The following is a 23,571-nucleotide window of genomic DNA, read 5'->3' on the forward strand; positions in this document are numbered from 1 at the left end:
AATGGCATCAGATCGCTGAGCAGGTTTTATTTTAGTCGTCTTGAATGACGACTTTTGTTCCTAAATGGTGATTTGGGAATGTTTACATAATTGAAATTTTCCCATGCAATACAGTGTTTATGTGTATGTGTCATTCCACAGCCCTTTTTTTTTTTTTTTTTTTTTCCCCCTCCTCCGTCCACAAGCAGTATTACTCCTCGGTTGCATCACATGCTCTGCTCCCGGTCTGGCTTTCATTAGCGGGCTGGTGGAGTTTCCTGGCTGGCTATGAAAACCAGTCAGAATTTCTAGCCCCCACCTTTCCACACTCCCTCACTGGCCCCACCATCACCACCAGGCTCATTCACTGCTGCTTTTCTTTCCAGACTGCAATGCTTCCGTCCACAAGGGCTGCAGGGACAGCCTGCCTGTTTGTGCCAAGGTGAAGATGAAGGTAAAACCTCCCTCACACTTACTCCACCACTGAGTCTGTAGTATTCTGTTGTCCCTCAGCCAGTATTGATTTTCTTTTATTCTCTGTTTCTCTGTTTAGTTGCCCAAGCAGCAGTGCACAGTGCCAGATTCGAGCTCTATTCCTGCAGTCACGATGAGGAACAAATGTGAGTCTCAAACCGAGATATAATAAAACCTTCATGGCCAGTAATTATTTGCAGATTCGTTGCCTGAATCTCATGCAGGACGGAAATTTTCGGCTCGTACTCTCAAAACAGGGAGTTGTTTTTTAGACACGGGGATGAACGTGTTCCTCATTAGAAAATGAATCGGTGCACATGGGACGCTCGGACCACCTCTTGTGTTATGAGACAATATATCCTTAACACTTGGAAAGACACCAGTCCTCACCTACGTAGTTCAGTTTTAATATTTTTTAATAAACATCCAAGAAAAGTACGTCCGTGGGCTGAACAAGTCTCCTTATCCTAGGTAAAACTTTTCGGATCGACAGTTTTGTCACAGAACAAACAAAAAGTTGTGAGACTGAAGATGCGAAACTGAACATTTCTGAAAAATGAGCCGCACAGTCACAAAAAAATGAAGCGTTAAGAGGGGCTTTCTCAAGGATCTTTTGAGGATCCACTGTGGTCGTCGGAGAGCGTGCCGCTCACTGCTTCCGTCACTCTAACGTACATTTCCATTTCCAGCCGGTGGCACGAGGGAACGACCTTGGTCGGCCATCTTGTCCCCCGAAGACCATTCTTCCATGGCAATGCCAGCACCTCGAAGACACACCAGCATCATGGGTTTCCATGGAAACAACCTCTCCAAGAGCCTCTCAATAAGCAACATTGCAGGGTGAGTGCTTTGTGTGTGGGCTCGTGTGTCGTACGAGGTGCCTCACGCATTCACATTTCCATTCAAATGAGGCAGAATGCTGCTAGTTAACCTTCACATGAAACCATTTTAATTGTTTTCCTTTGTATTGAAGTCATTTTAATAGTTGTGTGTTATTTATTTATTTTATTTTTTTGGTGTATTCATTCTTCATTTGACCACTTCATCCGCAAACCAAGCAGACTGCGTTTAAGCAGATTAGCCGTTATCTGCGGTGATGGTGATATTGTCGTAACCTTTATTATCATCTCTCCTTTCAGTCCGGTGTTTGATGAAATACCCATTAAAGGCCTGCGGTATCTCTCCCAGTCCACCGACTCCCTCAACAGAACCAACCCGGTCACAGAATCCATGGAGTCGCTAACAGATGAAGGTCAGTACGCACAAACACACGTACCCACACATGCACACACCTTTCTACAGAAAGAATTGTTTAACCTTCCTTTTTATTCTTTTCCAAAACAAATGTTTAGTGGATACACTGTATATAATAAAACAGAAGCCCTTTGAGATCTGAACCCTTTTAGCTGCTAGTTACATTCTCTTTGTATCAGTACGGCGAATGTAAGCTGCGTTGTTGGTTTAGGGACGGAGATGATGGACGGGCAGCTGATGGGGGAGTTTGAGGCGGATGCCAAAGAGCTGGAAGCTGACTCGTGGAGTTTAGGAGTGGAGCAGCAGTACCTGCAGCAGCTGGACAGAGAGCTGGTGAAGAGACAAGATGTCATCTACGGTACGTTTAATCCACACCATACAAGATGCTTACTGCAGTAACACTGATTAAACAGTATATGCTCCTGAACTGAGCATAACTTTGCAGTATATATGGGAGTTTATTTTGTAGTCGTCTGCTAAGTTTAGCCTAAGTTAGGCGTCTGGTCAGAGATTATTGCTTAAGGCGAAAATGCAAAAACTGTGTAAAAACAGTTTTGTTCCTGAAAACGCATGTGAACAGTTGTTTCAATATTCTCTCTACTTTCGGTCAGCAGACCTCTCTGACTTTCTCTGGAGTTTGTTTCAGTTGCAACTTCAAGTTTCACGGGTCTGTTACAGCTACAGAGTCACCTAATCTCAATATGCACTGACACACATCCTATTTGCTATCAAAGTTCAAGAGCGTCCAGCTCTTGATTTCACCCTGCTTGTGGCAAATTTGGTTGACGTAATTCTTGATAAATGAATTCGTGTTTATGTAAGGTGCGCAGTGACTTGCTAAGTCATGTTGTGAATTTTATGACTCACGCTGCAGACCTCCGCAGATCAAAGTGTATATCTTTGGATCCCAGTCTAGAAACCGGTGCTGATGTCACTATTTTTGAACCAGTATCACTTCTCTTTATTCGCTGCAGAGCTGATGCAGACGGAGATGCATCACATTCGCACGTTGCGCATCATGTCGGAAGTGTACAGCAAAGGCCTGCATAAGGAGGTGCAACTGGAGCTGCAGACGTTGGAGAAGCTGTTCCCTGCTCTGGATGAACTCCTGGATTTCCACACGCAGCACCTCCTGCGCCTCCTGGAGAGGAAGAAGGAGAGCCAGCAGGAAGGAGGCTGCTTTGAGGGCAGCTTCCTCATCAGCAGGATAGGAGACGTCCTGGTCAGCCAGGTGAGCGCGGGGACGGGCTGGTGTGGTCCTGTTTTGTTTTGTTTTGTTTTGTTTTGTTTTGTTTTGTTTTGTTTTGTTTTATTACAGGTGATTTTAACTTAGATTAGTTGTGCCTAAATATCTCTCTAATATCAAACATTGCATTCACATTTCTCTAATGAGTTGAACACCTGAAACAGATGTCTCTCTACTATAGCTCTACTTCTGTTTGTTCTGTGCGTTCATATTTGTCAAATCCACCTCCAGTTCTCAGGATCCAACGGCGAAAGCATGAAGAGGGTTTACGGGAGATTCTGCAGCCGCCACAACGAAGCTGTCAACCTCTACAAAGACCTCCTGACCAAAGACAAACGCTTCAAAGCCTTCATCAAAGTAACTATCAGCTTTGTTTTGCATATTTATCCGCTATCAGTCAAGGTGGCGTGGTACTTCTTGAAGATGCCTCTACTGATTTTTTATTTTTTTTATTTTAATCCCGCTGAAAATATATTCTTCTTGTTGATGTCTGGCTCTCCAGGCGTGATTTGTTTTTGTTGAGTAGAGCTCTTGAGTTGTTTTCCGTTTCGTACAAATTGCCTTTTTTTGCTTTTTATTCATCTGCATCTGAACTTCACTGCAATAAGTCCATGTACTGGAGACATTTCATTAAATGCAATCACCGTTGAGATGATTCGCTTTTATTATAGAAGCGTCGGTGAATACTGTTATAAACATCATCACGGTAAACACCTCGTCAGGTATTTCTGTGGTATTATTCTAACTGGATATGTGAAACCGCGGCACCTGTTGTGTGGGTATGTTTCACTAAAGCACCTCTCGTTTGTCCTTCCAGAAAAAGATGAGTAGCAGCATTGTGCGGAGGCTTAGTATCCCAGAATGCATCCTGCTTGTAACCCAGAGGATAACAAAGTACCCTGTGCTGATTCAGAGAATGCTGCAGCACACTAAAGGTGAGTTTCTTGGACTTAGACTTGGACAGGCTTTAATGATCCACCAGGGAAATCACTTGGTCACAGTAGCTTAGTTGCACATAAAAGAAACACTCTTAAAAACCACAAGTAAAAAGAAAGATAAAATAAAATAGATTAAAATAAAATAAAAGATGGTATCATCTAGTAAAATAAATTGGAAAAACATGTTCTCGCTAGTCATCCATAATTGTTACTGTGTACACACTGAACTGTTAGTTCTGGGTAAATAGAAGGAGGAACTTTAAATTGCAAAAAATATCATACTCAGAAAGACTGTTGAATGGGAAACTTTTTTTTTTTTTTTTTTAATTATTTTAGCCTTTTACTGTAACATTTTCAAGTTGCAGTTATTCTGTGTAAAGAACATGGCCTTAAACTGCAATGTATGAAACAAAACACCATATGAAACATTTAGGAACTGCAACAGTTCATGCAGAGTGCCCTCTTTTCAGGGCCTCATAATAAGAATGAATGGACAGATTAACAATGTCGTAAATAAAACCCATGGACGTCACTAAAGAATTGATTTATTCCTTTACTAGTTCCGAAGGTTTTTCTTCAGTCTTTGTTCCTTCCCAGGTCTTCCTACTTGTAGTTTTGTCTTCAGTGATTGTAAAGCATCTCAATATGGTTAAGTTCAGGTGACTGAGCAGTTGAAGAATATTACTGTTTATGTGCAGAGCTCGGTAGTGTTTTCTTTCCTTCTCCGAATTTCTTTTCCTGTAATACCGTTGTCCTCTCCCAGTGTTTGCGCTACACTCTCTGATATATTTATTTTTTAGCAGCCTAAGGATGACCTGTTTCACTTAAATTGAGAACTCCTTTGAACGCCTCTGGGTTTACCTCAGCTGTTTCCGAATAAATTTTGCCCACCCATATTCACAACTCCATGCTGTATTGCGGCCCACGCGCTACGCAGCGCAATTTAAAATCTTATATTTTAAAGGCACTAGAGAAAGACATCATCATTGAATCCTAAGTGAGAGTCTTTTCTTTGGTGCGTGCTTTAATTACAGTTAGGATAGGATTTTCCCATAAGCAAGTGACAGAAAAAAAGACAGAATAAGGGCAATCACAATATTAGTATGAAGAAGATTGTGGAGGCATATAGTTATAGGAAGAGGTGAATTTAAGTTAAGACTGCATGTTGCCTTTTAAGAAAGCAAAGTTTCAGAAGTTGTTGTGATGAATATGTTTTCGATGACTTGGTAGATCAATAAAAAATGGAAAGAATAACATAACATATGTACATACTTATCATATGACATCATGTTTGCCACATCCTCTTGATGCTGAGAAGATAAAATTATCTGTTTTTTTTTTTTTTTCCCCTAGTCTGCATTCGGCTCTTCCTGTACACTCAAAAGCAACCTACAGCAATGTGTCACTTGTTTCACAAAACACCCTGAAAATAAGGATTTCTCATGTCTTCATGTGCTGTGAGAAAAAATTAGACTTGTGTTTGATGGATGTTTTCAAGATAATAGCTCAATCATACTTTGAGGAGCTGAAATATTTCACACCATATTTATATCTGATTTGAAGCCGCTCTTGTCAGCTGGCCTCCTACTGCGTACGTTCGCTCTAATCCTTCCCCAAAGACTGTTTATAGTTCTATGTGGGATGGGGGAGTTCTAACTTAATCCCCAAGGTGCTTTAAGAAGACTCTCTCCTGCCAACTCTGATATACACTGAGAGGAAATAACGCAGCACACTCACAGTTGGAGATAGTGTTTAGGTGCTTGGGAGCGCTAAAGTACAACAACCGCAGGAGGAAAATGTTTCACTTTGGGAAAACTGTTACATATTGAGTCTATGAATGCATAATATAAAGTACGAGACGAGTCTGTCAGCGACATATTGACACTTGTGACTTTGCAGTCGTTCGGCAGCTCCTGTCTGTTGTACAAGAGCTAATTTATAGTAGTTATAGACTATATAAAGTCACCTGCTTTGCTTAGCTTAGCTTAGCAGAAGGACTCAGTTAACAGCAAACCATGCAGCGATTTCTCATAGTTAATGCACAAAGTGGTATTAAGAAAGAATAGTAAGTAATAAATGAATACATTTCTCGAAATGTAAATTAATGTAATAAATGTTCAGTGCCTAGCATGTGAGCGGTTTGGCTCACATACACCAGTCTGTAACTTTAAAGCGCACAACAAAATTAATTAAACAAATTAAAATGCTTCCAATGAAAGACTTTCACTTCCAGAGAGGCAAAAATCCTGACCCTCGATTCAAGTAAATCAATATGTGCTTTGTCCATGGGTCTAACTGCTGCAGCGCTGTAAAGATTGTGAAAAATGATTGCCTCGATCAGCCCTTCGATCTGAACAACAGGGGGGGTCCTCATTGAATTTTAAAGCCTGATGTTAAAGAAGAATATGGAACATTTTCCTTTTTCTCACAGGGTTTAAGGAAAACAGCTGCCATGCTCAGAAACAAGAGCTTGTGCACGTTTACTAGAGGTTTCTGTTAATAAGTGTTAATTATCTAAACAGAACTATTCATGTCTTTGCTTAAGGAAGAGCAAGGACTTTTCATTCTCTCCTTGCATTAGCTAAACTTATGCTATTTCCAGAGACAGTATATTTTCCCAGGGATACTTTGGTTGAGACATCGTGGCCAATGTTACATACACATAATCCAAAAGTTACGTGGAAGATAAGCGATGAAACGATCTAAAGGAAACATCACAAAGAACGCATCATTTGATTCTGGGGAGAGAAAAGCGTCAATATAAACGGATATTAAAGCCATAAACACTAGTGCAAGGGCCATTGTGGCTCAGCCTCGAAAAACAGTGTCAAAATGAAAAAGACAAACCTGTTTCCAACTCCATTAGCTAAAAAAACACAAAAAAAAGGTTTCAACCTCTAGTGGAAATACCAAAATGGGTCCCAAAATGTGTCTCCATCTTCTGCTGTGAATAAACACCTTCTCAGCTGTGCCCCCTCTGCCCATGAGGTTCAAGTGTGTTAGACTGGAGCTGTTAAATTACTGAATATAATGGACCTGCATTTGTGCCTCTTCTGGTTTAAAATGCCTCTCCGTCGGTGCTCGGGAGTGGGGTAAAGTGGGTGGAATTGAAAACTGCGCTTTTTGCCCAACGCCCGACTGTTACACCGTAGCCTTCCTGATCTCTCCCCGCCTGTGCACCGCAGAGAGCGAGGACGACTTCTATGACCTGACGGACGCCGTGCGGCTCGTGAAGGACGTGATCGCGGCGGTCGACAGCAAGGTGAACGAGCACGAGAAGAGGCGGCGTCTGAAGGAATTTCACAGCCGCATGGACAGCAAGTCCATCATGATGAGGAAGAGCGGTCAGATTTTCGCACGGGAGGACCTGCTGAGGAGGAGGCTGATCCACGACGGAGCGCTGCAGCTCAAGAACGTCCAGGGAAGGCTAAAGGGTGAGGAGATGCCTGCTGATGGTTTTAGCTCTAATTTAGCAAATTCGACTTTTCACTTACCTAACCACAACTGCTTTTCCGTTCTTCCAGACGTCCATATCCTTCTCCTATCAGACGTCATCGTCTTCCTCCAAGAGAAAGACCAGAAATATGTTTTTGCCATGCTGGTAGGTTCTTGCTGTCATTTCTCCTACTCTACATTTTTTTCTCTCTCTCTCTCTCTCGCTCATGTTCCTTGCCTCTAGCAATACAGCTAAGCACTGCCAAGGATGATGCTGTCACATTTTCCCATCCCACTGTTGTTGCTGTTAGCCTTAGCTGCCCCGCTTGGCTTTCCCATTGTGCAACAATGCCCGCCTCTAGCTAGCACGCTAGCTGCACCTCATAAAGCTGATCTGGCCCTGGGCTTCTAACCCAGCTGTAAGAAATCATATAGGTTTGAGTCGTTTTTTCCATGTTTACAGGACTCTCAGTTTCGCAGCACGGCACACACTCTCCCTCGCTCTCGCTGTCACACACTCGCATTAAGAGGAATGAAAACAGAGGCAGGCCTGTGGCATAATAATCACATCCATCAGTAAAAAGGCTTGGCATGTTTGAGTTGGGGCTGTTGACTCTGAAAAGGGGAATAACATGTGGTTCTAAATGGATGGCGGCCATGTAAACAGTGCGGGGAGAAAAGCCTTCAGCTCTGTGAATCACAGACGGTACATGCAGCTAGTAGGTACGAGATCATAGATCACCCACACCTGGATGGGAGGTAGAACACATTCTAGGAGAAGCGAAAAGAACAATGGGCGGTAGGAAAGAGGTGAGGGAAAACACTTACATCTAGTGTTGCAAGAACATTTTATAATAACTCTCCCTCGCCGTGTGGCATTGTTTGTGGCATTATTAGTTTAAATTCATCTTTCTGTTCTGGCCCATAGTCTCTACATGTTTATCTGTAGTGGAGACATGACACGGTGGTAAAAACATTAACAAAACGCTGGCTTTCAGATTTTTTTTTTTTTCCCCCGTTGTTTACAATGTAGTAGCATCAGGAAGACAAACATTAAAACAGTCTTAACCCGTTCTTTCAGCCTCAGCGGTTGCAGGAAAAATGTTGGGATGTGGTTACAACTTTGGAGATTTTACTGGATCGAGCAGAAGTGAAATGGCGGTTTGTGGTGTTGGTGTACTTAAATGTGCTTCACAGAGCTGGCAGCTTCTAGGACGCAAGGTTAGCCGAGCTGACTGCCGTGAGGATAACGAAATTAAACAGAATCTCAGTTTGCCTTCTCCCTTTCTCCCTGTTCCACATTTTGCCCTTTAAATCATCCGGCTCCTCACGCGTCCTGTAATCCTTCCCTTTCAAACTGACCTTTATTCTGTCTTTTCATTTGTCTTCACTCCACTTGTTTCCGTCTTTCCCTTTCTCCCCGTTTAATTATCCTCCCGTTGTCTCCTCCTCCTTTCTCCTTCCTGCCTTTCCCGTCCTCGCCATTTGTCTTCCCTCCTCCTCCTTCTTTTCCTCCCTCTCGACCCTCCTACTGTCGTCTTTTTTTTTTTTCATTCTCCTCCCATCTTATTTTTTTTTATTTGTTCTTTCCCCCCCTTCTCCCCGCAGGATCAGCGTTCCACCGTCATCTCCCTCCAGAAGCTGATTGTCAGGGAGGTCGCTAACGAGGAGCGCGGCCTCTTCCTCATCACGGCAGGCATAGAGAAGCCAGAGATGATGGAGGTCCTGGCCAGCTCGAAGGAAGAACGCAACACCTGGATGCAGCTCATCCAGGACGCCATGCAGTCCATGTGAGTAGGATTCATTTAGACGTCCATTTGAACGCGTCTGCCCTGAGACATTTGGAGGTTAAATATGCTAATGTTTAAATACCTAAAGCTTTTATCTGAGCATTTAATCCCAAATTCAGACTCTGGCCTAATCTCCTCCCGTTTCCATTCAGCCGTAATCTCTACTCCAAAACAAACTTTGCCTTTTTCAGAGCTTCACGTTCAGGTCTGGCCTCTCAGAGCTGGCCCGTTGTGTATCTGTGGTTGTAAAAACCAGGAGTTAGACCCAGCCCAGTCCAGTTAGATAGTAATATATGGTACGTTGTGACATGGCACTGTGCTGTCAGGAGGATTAGCACTTCTCTACCTGGGGATGGGATGTACTCAGGGACAGTCTAATGCTGGATTGGCTTCAAGGGCAGCTCACTATAAGAAGAGGATTATTAGAATGCAGCCAGCGGGAAGGAGAGGTTTAGCTCTCTCACTCGCTCCCTCTCTGTCTGACTTTTCTTCAAACACAAAACTGAGATCATGCTATTGCCAGGAACGGCCAGGAGATTAAAATAAGAAACAGCTGAATGCTCGGGCCGTCTCTTCTTTCAGAAACACAAGTTACACGTTTGGCGCTCTCGGTGTTGTGTTGTGCTGTCCTTTAGTATCAATGTTGCACGTAGTGATTGACTGTAATCATGGGAGTGGTGCTAATTATTAGCAGTCTAAAAAATGTCAACAGTTGTGAAAATTAAAACTTATAATACAAACCATCCAATTTTGAATTTCCAAAAAAATAAACTTTTTTTTATCATTTTAGTTCCTGATGATTAATTGACTCATCCTCTAAATACTTTTTATCACTACTTGTACATTTAGACACGTAGCGACTTTGAATCTTTGTAAATGATAACTGCTTGAAGGTGTTTGATCCTGCCTAACTCACTAGATATAATACGAACACGTTTTATGTCTTCTCCTTGATCGGACAGGGAGAAGGACGAGGATGAAGGGATTCCCAGTGAGACGGAGGACGACAAGAGACAACTAGAGATTAAAGCCAAAGAGATGAGAGGTGAGAGAAACACGCTGATTGTGTTTGTTGTAGAAAGAAAGCAGGGCTCCAGAAGCCACAACAATGTTTTTCCTCACCGTCCGTCTCTGCTGCTCAGATATGTTGAAGCAGAAGGATAAGGAGATCATGTCGCTGCTGGAGGAGAAGGTGCGACTCTTCAGGGGGATGTGGGAGGGCTTGAGCCCCGGAGAAGAGGCCTGCCGTCAGGTTGAACCGTTCTTCAGGTCGGCTTCTGGCCCGGAGCCACCGAGGGGGGCTTCCATCATGAAAGACGCCCTGGAGGAAGGTAAGACAGAAAGAAAAAAAATGGCAATACATGTGACAGATTCATCATTCATTACAAAGTCTAAGCAACAAAGCAGAGCGGACTTCTCAGTTTCCCATCCTCATATTTTGTTAGTTCCCACAAATGTCACACATGATGTTCCACCACCCACATGTTGTATTAAGTTCCTGCTGTTTGTAGCCACATTGTTGTATGATGGCATGAAGCAACACAAAACTATATAAGTCTCGTACAAACCTGAACCACAGCCCTGTGCCCGTTAATCTCCCTGTAAAGAGGAAGTGCATCTTAAGCCCCGTGAGCCTTTGTGCTCTTTTCAGTTTGTCAGACTGGCACCATCACTGTACAAGCATCACAGCTAGTAACTACGCAAGAGGCAGGCAAATTCATGTGTAGTAACTGTACGTATAGAAACCTTGATATCATCTTTGACATTTACGAAACCACATCGGTGGAGCTGGAGACATACCAATTTTTACAGTTTTTTTTAGATCACTCATTTTGACTCGTGGCGCAAAAAGCACTCACTTGTTGCAATTTATATTAATAATGGCTCTGTTCCATATTAAGTGTCCTCGTCAGCTACTGTACGCCAGTGAGCCAACGTGCGTAATAGCAGCACTGGAACATCCACACAGTACAGCTAATTGACGCGCTGTTCGGAGCGTGGTAAATAGTCCCATTTGGATTCAGCTTCACCGTCAGTTTCAGACATTTTTCATCGCACAGTTCCAGACACAGTTTGAATACATTTCTGTGTTTTTTTTTTTACCCCCTTCCACTCTGACAGCCGTCTGACGGGTTAGATGGCCGCTACCTTTTGATCCAATAAAGAAATCCCACTCTGCTGATCATTTTTGCGTGACACAAGCTCGATTTTTTACTTTTAAGACGACCATTGTATTCATTAAAATTCATCACATGAGAGAATACCGTATTTCACGAGTAATTAGTTTAGTGGTTGGATCTGAACTGAGCTGGAGAGAGCAAAACTTTGAGCCAGAGTGTTTGTGTTTTGGGTTGATTTTTTGAAAAAAAAAAAAAAATTAAATAGAAATGTGTATCGAAAACATTAAAGGAGTCAGGCTGTGTTTTGAGATTTTATTCCAACTCTGTTTTGGTGCTTTTGGCAGCGCTCTTCATCAAATGTGCATGAGACGAAAGCAGCTTGAGCTGAGGAGTGAAGTGAGGTAGATACTGTATTTGTGACAAAGACAATGAAATGTGGGGAAAGACAGTGAAGCACACCGTATTCTCACCCCATTAGGATGACGTTCAATTTCAGCAGTCTGGAAAGTTTTTGGGGAAAGACTGAAAAACAATCCTGCTGCATATTTATCTACTGTATATAACTAGTGCTTCTAGGCTGGGTGTGACATATTCATAAGGCAAAAATCATCTCACTTGTTTCTGTGAGTGTTTGATTTGTTGACATGAATTCCATATTTTCCTATTTGTTAAAAAAAAAAAACTATTTTCATTTTTAATACACCACACACAGTAACTAACAAACTGTTTGGTGTCTTCCTGTGAACGAGCTGCTATGTAAAGAAATCTTACACAGCCTTTCCTGATTTCTAAGTACTACTGCAGGCTAAGAGCGTTCCAAAAAAAATCCCACAGTTGTTTTTTTTACAGTTTACCGTGTGACATTTAAAGCAAACTTGTCAGCAGCTTTAAGTCAGGTTAGATGAAGAGAGATATATGAAGAGGAACTTCTGTGAGGGTTTTCCCCTTCAAAACTAGCAGCAAAGGTTCAGCCATGCTAGGACTTTTTCACGTCCTCTTTCTAAAGCCAGCAGCAGTAATTGTCCTTATTTGATATGTGAATGTGGCGGCCTTAATGTAATTTCTCCTCCTGAGGTTGTTGTGTTTTTAGCATGCGTCCTCCAGCCTCGATTCCCCCGATTTTTACCAGGAAAGGTCACGACGCTGCGTCTATTTACTGTACGCTGACAACAATACGTGCGTCTTTCCGGAGTTTTGTGTGAATTTCGGAATCGAAAAGGTATTTAAACTTTTAGCGACGGAGCTCTGTGGTTCAAGCTGGTTGTCAATAGTTGCCTAGCAACAGCAGCCAGTACCAGGTTGAAAGCGGACGCGCCTGCTAGGATTTATGGTTGCAGAGCAGAACTGTAACAGAGTTACCCCGGGATAATTCACTTACTGACCTACACATTGATGTTTGCCTCTTTGTCTGTGTGTTTTGTCCGTGCGACTGACAGTGGAGACGTTACAGACTCTGGTCAACGGCAGCCTGGGGGGAGCGATGGCAAGTGTCCAGGAGGGAGGAGGCGCGGGCCCTGTGTGTTTGCCCCGTCGGGCTGAGACCTTCGGAGGCTTCGACAGCCACCAGATGCACAGCAGTAAGAGTAAGTCTGCTCCTTGGGATATTTGCTGAGGTGGTTTTTCACTGAAATATTTTACAATGCAGTCTAGTGGTCAGCCCGTAACAATGAAATACCCCAAACCCCCACCTGCTCGTCTAGATAACTGCACTGACTCTGTGACTGGAGTGTACGTGTGTGTGCTGACGCTGCTGAAATCACAGCACAGTTTAAAAAGTGAAATATTTCAATTTTTCGTCACGTAACAGCACCCAGCTCTGCCCACAATGCCCCTGTTCAGAGCAGTTAGATGAAACATTTGAGACTGGGGCTTGGATGGTAGAACTGAAACCTCCTGAGGGCAATGTGACCTGGGGCAATACTTATGAAGTGGTGACTTGCAGGCTGATAGCGGTGCAGATACAAAACCATAGGAGATCCTCATCATCTGCATCCGTAGCTGGTACCTGGAGAGTTCAAGTAAAATGGTGACGTGTTTATAGTGTGGTTCAGTTAAAACTATATTTAAGCCTTTATTTTATCTCCCATTTAAGATTTTGTGATAATAACCCACTAACACTAGAGCCAATCAATACACATTAACAGATTAAATGCGTGGATTTGGAGCGATAAGGGGATCACTTCGACTCCTTTAGATGTAAGATTAAAGGTCGGCTTAGTAGTAGCATAAGGTCTGCGTGGGATGGAGAAAGAAAATGCAAAAAGTATAAAGAAAATAATATGCAAATAATGCCAGTATAGCTAAAGAGGAAAATCGTAAAGAGGGCATGCATAATTTCAACACGGAGTATCCAATTTTAACATTAGCACAAACTGCATAAAAATGTAGGTCAGCAGTTTGACATCGTGCGCCGCAGTAACTCAGAAATCCTCAGATTCTTCAGCCTCCACAGACTCGAGACTACATTTGAGAACACGGAGCATCAAAAAGTATGAACTCTCTCTTTGAGTCACTTCACATTACCCGTGTCATGTCTACTTTTCGATAGATACTCACCATCCTCAGCTCGCTGGTAAACATGAAACTTCCATTACCTTTGGAATATGTATATCTTACATTATATATCTTGAGCTGTGGTTTTTACAGCTGTTCATATTCATAAATGATCAAAAACAAAGTTTTAGAAGAAGAACTGAAATGTATTCATTTTCTGACAAAAAAAAAAAATAAGGTTTTTCAATTTTCGATTATGCCGGTGGCTGTTGACGTGGCAGTGACGGGTTTAAGGTTACAGCTAATATACATCTTAATTAATCACAGTGTTACTTCACATTCAAGATGAGTTCAATGTCACGTGAACCTTTCATTTCTGCACCACATAGTAACTGACTCATATCTTATATAACTACTTTTTATAACCATGTTTACTCTGCAGACTTTTGTTGCTCGGCTGATCTCATTACAACTTGTAAGATGCTTGTTGTCTTGAAAATTGCACAACAGTGATGTCACCTATGGATTATTATTATTATTTCAACCGTAAAAAGCCATTATTACTTCATCTCAAAGATGCCATGTTACTTTTTCGTATGTTTCTTGTGACCCAGTGTCATTTTTTCTCGCATTGCGCCTGTTGGACCGTTTCATCTTTTTTTCTCTTGTGCCTTCCCTTGTTTTGATTTTTTTAAATTTTTTTTAGGTGGAGACAGAGACGAGAGTGAGGACATGTCGGGAGATCTGCGCAGGACGGAGTCCGACAGCGTTTTGAAGAAGGTTGGTATCTCAGCAGCCAATTATTCTTGACTCTGAAGGCGCTATGCCTCAGAGAGGACCGCAGGGCATTTGTGGGGGTTCATTTGTCCTCCAACATTAACAATCCCATTAAGATGAATTCAGCCGCTTCTCTCCCACCAGTCAATTAGCCCCTTGACTCTTCCTGCCAGGTCCAGTTGCCAGTGGTGACGATCAGTTGTGCGAGAATTCAATGGTGGATGGAATTGAATAGATTGCTTTTAGGGGCGATCCTTTGTAGTCAGTCATCCAGCTTTTATCCAGGAGCTGAACTGCATCTTATTGTTTCTTGACTGTTTTAGTCGAGCCAGTAAGTTACTGTCCGCTGCGACGTTCTGATTCTAATGCGTTGCGTTTCTCTCTGTATAAACTAGTCGCTTGGCCTTGTAAGTTCAACTCTCTGGATTACAAAAGGGAAGCATTTGATTTTTCTTGACATTTCTTCCTGGGCACGGAGCCAAAGTTCAAAGAGAGTTGAGCAGTGACAGAATGAGGGTGTGTGATACATTAGTCAGTGTGATCACTAAAAACACAATGCAGAGTCCCCTTTTAGCTTTCCATTCTCTTATCACACTCTCTCTCATGGAAAAACGAAAAAAATAAAAAAAAATAAAAACGTAGTATTTTAATCTTGCTGGTTTTTAAATCAGACTGCTGTGTTTCTGCATCACTAATACGTACTCATAGCCAGATACGATTAGATTTTACAGCACGCCCGCACGCACAGCTTAAATCACATTCTCGCCGCATGACACACAGTACGCAGGCCGACGTACACAGGCACACTCGCACCAGACGTGCACAGAAGTGCATCAGCATGTCCTAGCTGCACTCAGTGAATGCTGATGTTTTGTGTGCAGGGAGGAAACGCCAACCTGCTGCTGCTGCTGAAGAGGAACAGTGAGGTAACTCTGACTTCCTGTCTCTAATTTACTTAGAGCTGCTGTTGACATGGCAACGCTCAGCGCTCTGCGTCAACATCGTCGTTATCGGCATTAATGAGTTCATTAGCTGAAATCGCTGTAATAATGTAGGTGATGTATTGCTGGAAACACTTAACTCTGCAGTGAAAAATAAAAAAAAATAAATAAAAATAGATAACAGTAAAAACAATGTTAACTGTAAGAGGAAAATTATATTTAAGGGAAGCCAGAGCAGAGCCTGTTTTTTTAATATAAAAATTCAGATGAAAACAATGAAGAATCCCGTTGAGCTCAAATACAGTAGGAGCAAGGCTTCCCAATATAGAACATAGAATTTAAAATGTATGTTCATGCCCTAGATTTATTTTATAGAGCCTTGAAGAATAGGTGCATTTACAAGCCCACTGTAAGCTCTGTGAAGTTTTACAAAAAGTTAAATTCTGGCTTTAGCAGCAAACTCATACTGACACCTCTGATGTCTGACCATCAGTGTTTGCCCTGCCAACCATCTCAGGTTATAGCAGAGGATGATGGGAATGTTTTGTAGAACAATTTAAGATGAATATATATACCCCATGGTTATAACCATGGGGGTCATGTCTGTACAAAATACTGCGTGCGAGTTCATCCAGTGACGTTTCGGCTAGAGAAGATGCGAGAAGCACAAGCGAACCGAAGTCTGTTAGAGGCGTCCTCTGATGAACGATCCGTCACGCGGGCGCGAGCTGTCGTGTCAGCGTTATTGCGAGCAGCAGAAAGGATTTCCTGAACCGTTCTTAACGACGGCGAAGCTGAGCGAGCCTCCTCGAGAATGAGCTCCGCTGTCTCCGTAGCGTGCGGTGGAGTGGGTGGGATGGAGAGTCCATGATGGAGAGCAGCTTGTCAAGAGACCTCCTGGACCTCACTGGCTGACTCGGACGTCTCCGTTTTCCGTCCAATTACGTTGCCAGCCTCACGGATGAGATTGTTCATCCCACCAGCAGACCACAAAAGCTGTAGATGACAATAGCTGCAAATAATTGGTTATGAATTGTATTTCATGAAAATACTTGGTCAGATATGCGTAAAACTATGTCGAATCGTTCAGTCTTTAAAAGGTTTTTGAGTTAATAATGTATGTAGGCTGTTAGAAGCTGCTTGATGCTGGCTTGCTTATGGCTTCATTTGCTACCATTATTTATTAGTACACATATGATCTGAACATCACTGTAATTAATGCCATTAATGGGGTATGTAACCATCCAGGATTTTCCTCTGCAATCTCAAATCCTCTTGAGCAGGATGTTGTGAGGGTCGAATGTTTGATACTCAGTGTTCTCTCTTTTCCCACAGCAGGTCCTCCACAGCGTCTCGAACCTGCATCTGCTTCTCAGCTCCCTGCAGGTATGATGATGATACATCACGACTCCTACCTCGCACGAGGTCACCTGTAGTGCATCGTCGTCATGAACGTACAAACACGTAATCTATCGAAACTTGACCCGTGAAACCTGTGGCTTTGTCCGTCCCAGGCGGTGGTGGTCCAGCAGGACAGCTACATCGACGATCAGCGGCAGACCCTGAGCGAGCGCTCCTCGTCCTGCACGTCCTTATCGCGGCAGTCCTCGCGCCCCAGCTCGCTGATCGAGCAGGAGAAGCAGCGGAGTCTGGAGAAGCAGCGGCAGGAGCTGGCTTCCCTGCAGCGACAGCAGGCAGCTCACGCTGAGGAGAAGAGGAGGAGGGAGAAGGAGTGGGATCTCAGGGAACAGCACCTCAGCGAAAGGGAGGCGCTGGTCCACGTACAGGTAACATCACTTCGACTTCTTCTAGCCATTTTCATTGTAAATATGTTTCTGGTTTCATTCTGGAGTATTTCACCAGTGCAGTGTTTTACTTGACTTTAGTTCTCTGAATGTGCGGCCTGACACTACTATCGTTGCCTTGAAAATACCAGAAAGCTTTACACTTACATTCCTTTTTGCTCCTCAGATGAAAATTCAAAGATTAAGTTAAAACTTAGGATGTTATAGAATCCTTGTACCATCAAAAGGTTTAGCTTCATTTGCTTAAACCTAACATACTAATCCAGATAATTTGTCTGCTTTAGGAATATACTGCTAAAAATGATAGCAACTACTTCCTCCTTATTAATCTCCCCTGTACAGTTGTGTGATATATCCCTACACTAGAGTGTGGAGTAGAGTGAACTCATGAAAACTAGCACAAACTCCAAATAAGTTCCCGACTTGTAAATTGTTTACTTTGCAAAATTATTTACCCAGCACCAGTAAAGACTTCTGGGATTCTTCTTCTTTTTCTTTGAAACTGGAAACTTGCACAAACTTGCGCATTTACGCAGACTTTTTTTCATCCAGAGATGCTTTTTTTTTTTTTGAAAAGTGGTGTTCAGTGGGCCTGGTAGTAAGAGATGGGAGACATGTGATCTGAAGTGGCATTGAATGAGTCAGTGAATCAGTCAGGCGTCCGACGTGTCCGACCTGTATCGCCTCGATAAATCCGTTAAATCTGTGCCACTCCCGACCACTGCAGGCGGAGGAGATACTGAAGCAGCACAAGGCGCTGGAGGAGGAGAAGCAGGAGCTGCAGAGCAAGAAGGAGGTGTACCAGAAGGAGCTGGAGAGGCTGCGAGACGCCCAGAGGAAGCTGCAGAGGGACAAGGAGGCTGTGCAGCGGCAACTGGAAAAGCTGGAGGAGCTGAGAGCGGCCGAGGTGAGTGGGGACGCCTCGGGATGATGATTATCAATACTTACAGAAGAAGATTGAACCTGGGTCCCCTTCAGAGAGAATTTAAAAGAAAGCTTTTTGCTGTGTATTAACGAACAAATTCAAACAGCAGATTTATATTTCCTGGCTTTTTATGCCAAACTGTTAAAACATTTTTCCACCATGAGTTCTGCTCATCATGTATTAACATGAAAACATACATATTGGCTTACAGATGCAGACCACAGCTGTTCGTCCGTCTAACCTCCCTCCTTTACTTGCAGAGGACTCCCTCTACAACGTCTGACGAGTCCCAGTTCCCCGGCAGCTCCCAGTCTCTGGAGCTGGACCCGCTGGAGCTCTCCCCCTCCTCCTCCTCCTCCTCCCTGCCGAGGCTGCAGCCCCCGCGGTCCAAGGCCAAAGGGAAAGGCCTCAATCCCTTTACCTCATCATCCACTAACCTCAAGGGCGGCGAGGCCAACAACCAGGTCTCAAAGGGCCTCCTGCAGTTAACCAAGAACAAGAGCAAAGACGGCAAGGAGAAGAAGAAGAAGAAGGGCAAAGGCGGGAGCGCACAGGCAGCAGGTAGGAAGTGGATGGATCTAGTGCGTGTGTCCGGCCTACAACCGTTTCAGTTTGATTGCGTGGTTTCAAGGCTTCCCTTTGTGTTGAAAGTTGCAGTGCATTCTGGGTAGATAATTTGTTTTCCAAAAATAGGTGTTCACTTGACGTTGAAGAGCGGCAGATCGCGGTTGTGACGGGGTCACCGGCAAGAGTTTAATGTTTGACCCTGGAAATGTTTTAACAGTTTCAGGTATTTTATTTCCTCTAAACCGACGATGACTAAAACCTCTGAAGTCAGTAATCAAGCAATCAAGGGCAGCTTCACAGCTCTGATCCTCATGTGCTTTCAACACACTGTAAGTGACAAAAATCTGCGGTCTTTGTTGTAAAAAAAAAAAAGAAAAACCTATTCCAAAGATTATCTGGAGCCAACGTGAAACTCGGCAAGCGCGAGGTAGGGTAACAAAAGAAGGATCTCACAAAGTTCTTCCAATTTTAATGCCGAACACACTCTTTGTGTTCCCTCCTCTGCAGCTCAGAACCGGAAGGAGGCAGAGGGAATTCTGTACCAAAAAAAAAAAAAAAAGTAAAAGAAAAAAGCTTGTTATTTTAGGAGATACCCCTGATTTGACAAACTCAGACCTTTGAATCCTCACATAAGCTTCTGGCAAATGTTGGAATAGATTTTTGCACAAAACAAGGACTGTGGATTTTATCTTTCATCGGGGAAAGACGTAGCACGAGGAGAGGATCTCTGAATGTCCAGTATGAGTAGGAGGGATTACTACAGCAAAAAAATAAAAAATAAAAAAGCTCCATTGTGCGTACAGGCCCATAACCACTGTTTTAAGGCAGAACTCTTTTGAGCCTTTTTGAATGACACTGGGGGAACAGTGAGCATGAGCAAAAAGAATCCCCGAAGTCTTTCTCTGCATACTGAACCCTCCCGATGATGTCTTATTGGTCTCAGACGCTTAAATGTGTTGCAATATTAAATTAGTCAGAGGAGTGAATTATTCAGCTGTCCTACATTTCAGAGGAGCTTAAACAGCCTCGGAGCCTGAGTTTATAAAGCGGAGCCGCGTCGTACAGCTGTGTATATGTTTTGTTTTAGTGCCATATTTATAAAAAAAAAAAAAAAAAAAAGGATTTCTGAGTGTCCCTTTGTTTACACGACAGCAACGCTGCAGAATGTGCATTATGAAACGCGTTTGATGTTAAAAGCACGGAGACATAGACGCACAAATAACATTAGTGGGAATTAAGTGATGGCGCTGATACGAGCGGTGAGGTAACCCGCTGCACATTGAGCTGCTCCCTGAGGCGGCTTTTGTGGTGAACTGTAATGCTGCTCCCTACACACACACACACACACACACACACACACACACACACACACACACACACACACACACACACCTCACTGCACCCACACAATCACAACCCCGTCCCTGACTCCTCTCTCCGCCTCCTTCCAGACCCCCAGCACCTCCCAGAGCCTCCCATGGACGGAGAGATCTTCTTCTGCTGAGAGAGTCGCCTCCCCTCGTCCTCCTCCTCCTCCTCTTCTTCTTCATCGTCATGAATCCACGGCGCTCTCTCCCTGACACCCGGAGGATCCCGTTTCTGCCAAGAAGAGACGCGTTCATCTACAAACAGGCTTTGCGGCGCCTTTGACTCACCCTGAAAAGACATTTTGTTAATTCCGTGTAATAACATAGAGCAATTTAACGTTACATGCCAGAAGAAGCTCGACGTAATGAAGTCAGATACCACTGCTTTTAGGTTTTGGAGAGTAGAATATTTTGCGCCACGGTGCGCGTACGAGCGTCCACCCTTACGCGTGGAGCACCTACAGTAAAAAACACGGAGCGTCAGTGCAATTTGGGGTATTTTCTGTCCAAAAACTGTCCTACCCTTTTCCAAAGAAATGGTTAGAGTTTCTCCATTTTGAAGAGTTGTGCGTTCGGGGCGGCTCGGTGTCACGCTGAAAGCATTTCACGGCGAATCGCCTCTCGGGCTAAACCGAAAAAATGTCCGAGGCTTCGAGCTCCACGTCTGTTACGGCCGCGTCCAGCCGCCTCTTTCCAGGAGTCCATTTTGTCATTAAGTCTCGCACCAGCAGGCAGTTACGTTAATTTACAGAAACAGGGCCCTGTCTCTGTGACTTCAGCTACGTCCACACGCCAGCCAGGAGCAGATGTATGAATGTCAGCGGCTCTGGAAAACAACCAATCGTATTATTTGACCGTTAATCGAAGACTGAAACGGAGGGAAGTTGACCGCTCTTAATGAAAACTGATCGGCGCCGTTTCGGTGCCGGGTCTCACTCCGATAGGCTTCCGTATAGATCCGCATTGAAGGAAAATCAAAGCCTGACATTCGTGGCCTCGCTGCCTGTAAAGCAGATGTGATTTCATTCATTAAATTTTGTCTCCGGCTCGTAAGCAAAAATGGAATCGGCGCGTGGCAGGTTAAGTAATCCTGGATGATGACTTTATGCCGTCAATCATGTTGCTTGATGAGGTTTTAATTTATTTGAATTATGGATGTCTCCATTTTGGAGTGAAACTCCTCGGATGTGCGTGTGTATTTTTCAGACTCTGTAATGAAAGAACTAAGACGTATCTCCCCGCGTCTAATGGCTCAATTCATATCCTTTAGTGTGGTCGGAGCCTTGGATGGATATTAGCTTGATCCTCACTTTATCTGCCTGTCAATGGGCTTTTACGCGGCCCCCATCTTTCATCCGAGCACAGATGAGCAGGGCTTTCCTCCTTTTTAATTGTACGCAACCGCAGGTAGCATACTAATGGCTCGAGTCTGTTAAAGAGTTCAGCTTTGTCTTTCTGCCTCTCTCACTTCTGATAATGGACTCCGTGGACGCACGCAACTGATGGTTTTAGGAAATGGAGGCTGTTCATTTAGGGACAATGCGGCTGGTTAGAGAAAATGAGGAAGGACATTAACTGAAAACATGTTATGTGTCCCGTGTTTAATGACTAAACCTGCCCAGCAGGTACCGCCTGAGTCTGATCATTTCACATTAATCAACACTCATCAGTGTTGTTAAGCACTTTGGTCCTGAAATGTTGATATGCTTTTTCTATGTTTTTTTTTTTTTTTTTCGTTTTTGTTTTGTTTCGTTTTCTTCGGTCAATGTAAAATATATCAATCAAAGAGATCTTTGTATTCTGTGGAATCTTTTAACGGAGGCCGACAATGATCCAAAGAGCGATAATGACTGTGTTCGCGAACACAAAAGCTGCTGCAGTTCCATTAAGTTTGTGGTAAAAGTTTAAAAGGGCTGGTAGCTTTTATGGAGTGTTTCCAAGGTGACCCGTCCTCACGCTGAAGCCTGTGTTTTAGACCCATTAAAGCCACGTTGTTAGCCACCACACAGCTACCTGCTGGACAGGTAGGAAGGAAAAACAGAAGTAAAAAAAAAAAAAAGAGAGAAAAAAAAAAGAGATGTTCTTCACATGAACGACAGAGCAGCGCCACTGAACTGCTTCCTTTGCTGCCTCTTTTGTCTCATGTTAAAGTGCTTGTTTGTGAACTCACCGTCTGTGTTGAGGATTCGGCTTCATGTCCATGCCGGTTTATTATAGTGTGTCTTGTAAGAGGCTTATGCGGCCTGCCAATTAGTTGCTTCATGTCTTTTGTTTATGGCTTTGGTGTAATCCTGTCAAAGAAACTGAGAGGAATGAGCCTCTTTTCTCTCTCTATTGCTTTAGGTGTGTTTTGACCACTAGGGAGCACTGCACCTGTAACTAAATCAACTCCATCCCCACCACATCCACGTTAACAGCAGCCAGACAGTATGAAACTTTTTTTCTTTTCTTTTTTTTTTTTTTTTTTTATTCCCCCCGCTGTGACAAATTGAAATATTTTTCTCAGCAGGTCGTTGCCGTAAAGAGATAATGTGATGAGCGTCGGCTCTCACACTCTGTGACATTTTCCCCATGGTATTTGTAATTGACTGCAGAAACAAATAAGTTGTCAGAGATTGTAATTCGTGGAAGCAGCCGGCAGCAGCTTTAATGTGTGGGTGGAGGGGAAAAAAAAAAAAAAAAAAAGGTTGGAGGGAGCGACCGGGCAGAACCACGAAGCCGTCTCTGTAAGGGACAATCAGCAGTCAGGAAAATGAACTTCCTCCCCAGTGATGATAAGCCTGTCCATGAGACGAGTGTGTCCATCAGGCCAACCCTGCGTAGCCTTAAATCTTAATGATAAAATGCACTAGAGTAGAACGCAGCGTCTTCTCAGGAGAGAGAGGAGAGCTTTTATACCTCTGCTTTGAAACGAAGGAAATGTTTGTACTATACAAAGTGGTACACATTGTTTCACTCTCGACAATGTAAAAAAGGGCAAATGTAAATATGATTCATGTATAAAACAAATCAAATGTAAAAAACAAACAAAAAAAAACAAAAACAAAAAAAATGAATTGTTTGATTTGTGATCTATTTCAGCATTTTGTAAGAATGTTTTATTTATGTTTTATTCTCACCCTCGGGGTGAAGAACAATGTAAAGGCATATTTCTCTCATAATAAAAAAAAAAAAAAAAAATGAGCATTGTGACTTTGTGGTTCGGTAATTACTTTACTTTGGTCTGCTGGGTGTTGTGTAGTGAACAATATTTCCCATATTTGTATATTTAAAGACTTGATTTTGTTCAATGAGGAAACAAAGAGAAATGTGAGTTTAAGTTAATTAATTATCATATATATATATATATATATATATATATATATATATAATATATATATATATATATATATATATATATATATATATACATAATATACATCTGCTGTTTAATTATCATATTTTTAAGAGGAGGATGTGA

At 43.0% G+C, this 23,571-nt stretch overlaps 1 protein-coding gene across 7 annotated transcripts in view; it reads left to right on the forward strand.

Moving 5' to 3' along the window:
* The window catches only part of LOC125005957 (A-kinase anchor protein 13), a 95,965-nt gene extending 72,670 nt beyond the window's left edge, over positions 1-23,295 (forward strand). For 3 of the 7 annotated variants that reach the window (XM_047581636.1, XM_047581641.1, XM_047581637.1), the window contains 20 exons: positions 366-433; positions 533-599; positions 1,143-1,293; positions 1,593-1,705; positions 1,919-2,065; positions 2,682-2,938; positions 3,185-3,310; positions 3,771-3,888; positions 7,077-7,325; positions 7,416-7,492; positions 8,935-9,116; positions 10,079-10,161; positions 10,259-10,447; positions 12,673-12,819; positions 14,436-14,509; positions 15,388-15,432; positions 16,783-16,833; positions 16,962-17,234; positions 17,980-18,159; positions 18,438-23,295. In XM_047581636.1, the coding sequence (XP_047437592.1) occupies positions 366-433; positions 533-599; positions 1,143-1,293; positions 1,593-1,705; positions 1,919-2,065; positions 2,682-2,938; positions 3,185-3,310; positions 3,771-3,888; positions 7,077-7,325; positions 7,416-7,492; positions 8,935-9,116; positions 10,079-10,161; positions 10,259-10,447; positions 12,673-12,819; positions 14,436-14,509; positions 15,388-15,432; positions 16,783-16,833; positions 16,962-17,234; positions 17,980-18,159; positions 18,438-18,848 (3,008 nt within the window). In that variant the 3' untranslated portion in view covers positions 18,849-23,295. The remainder of the gene's footprint in view (positions 1-365; positions 434-532; positions 600-1,142; positions 1,294-1,592; positions 1,706-1,918; positions 2,066-2,681; positions 2,939-3,184; positions 3,311-3,770; positions 3,889-7,076; positions 7,326-7,415; positions 7,493-8,934; positions 9,117-10,078; positions 10,162-10,258; positions 10,448-12,672; positions 12,820-14,435; positions 14,510-15,387; positions 15,433-16,782; positions 16,834-16,961; positions 17,235-17,979; positions 18,160-18,437) is intronic. The other 4 variants (XM_047581643.1, XM_047581639.1, XM_047581640.1 and 1 more) reach the window with 4 other exon arrangements.
* Positions 23,296-23,571: the final 276 nt, after the last annotated feature.

Source organism: Mugil cephalus, chromosome 3, assembly GCF_022458985.1.
Source record: "Mugil cephalus isolate CIBA_MC_2020 chromosome 3, CIBA_Mcephalus_1.1, whole genome shotgun sequence".
Classification (NCBI taxonomy): domain Eukaryota; kingdom Metazoa; phylum Chordata; class Actinopteri; order Mugiliformes; family Mugilidae; genus Mugil; species Mugil cephalus.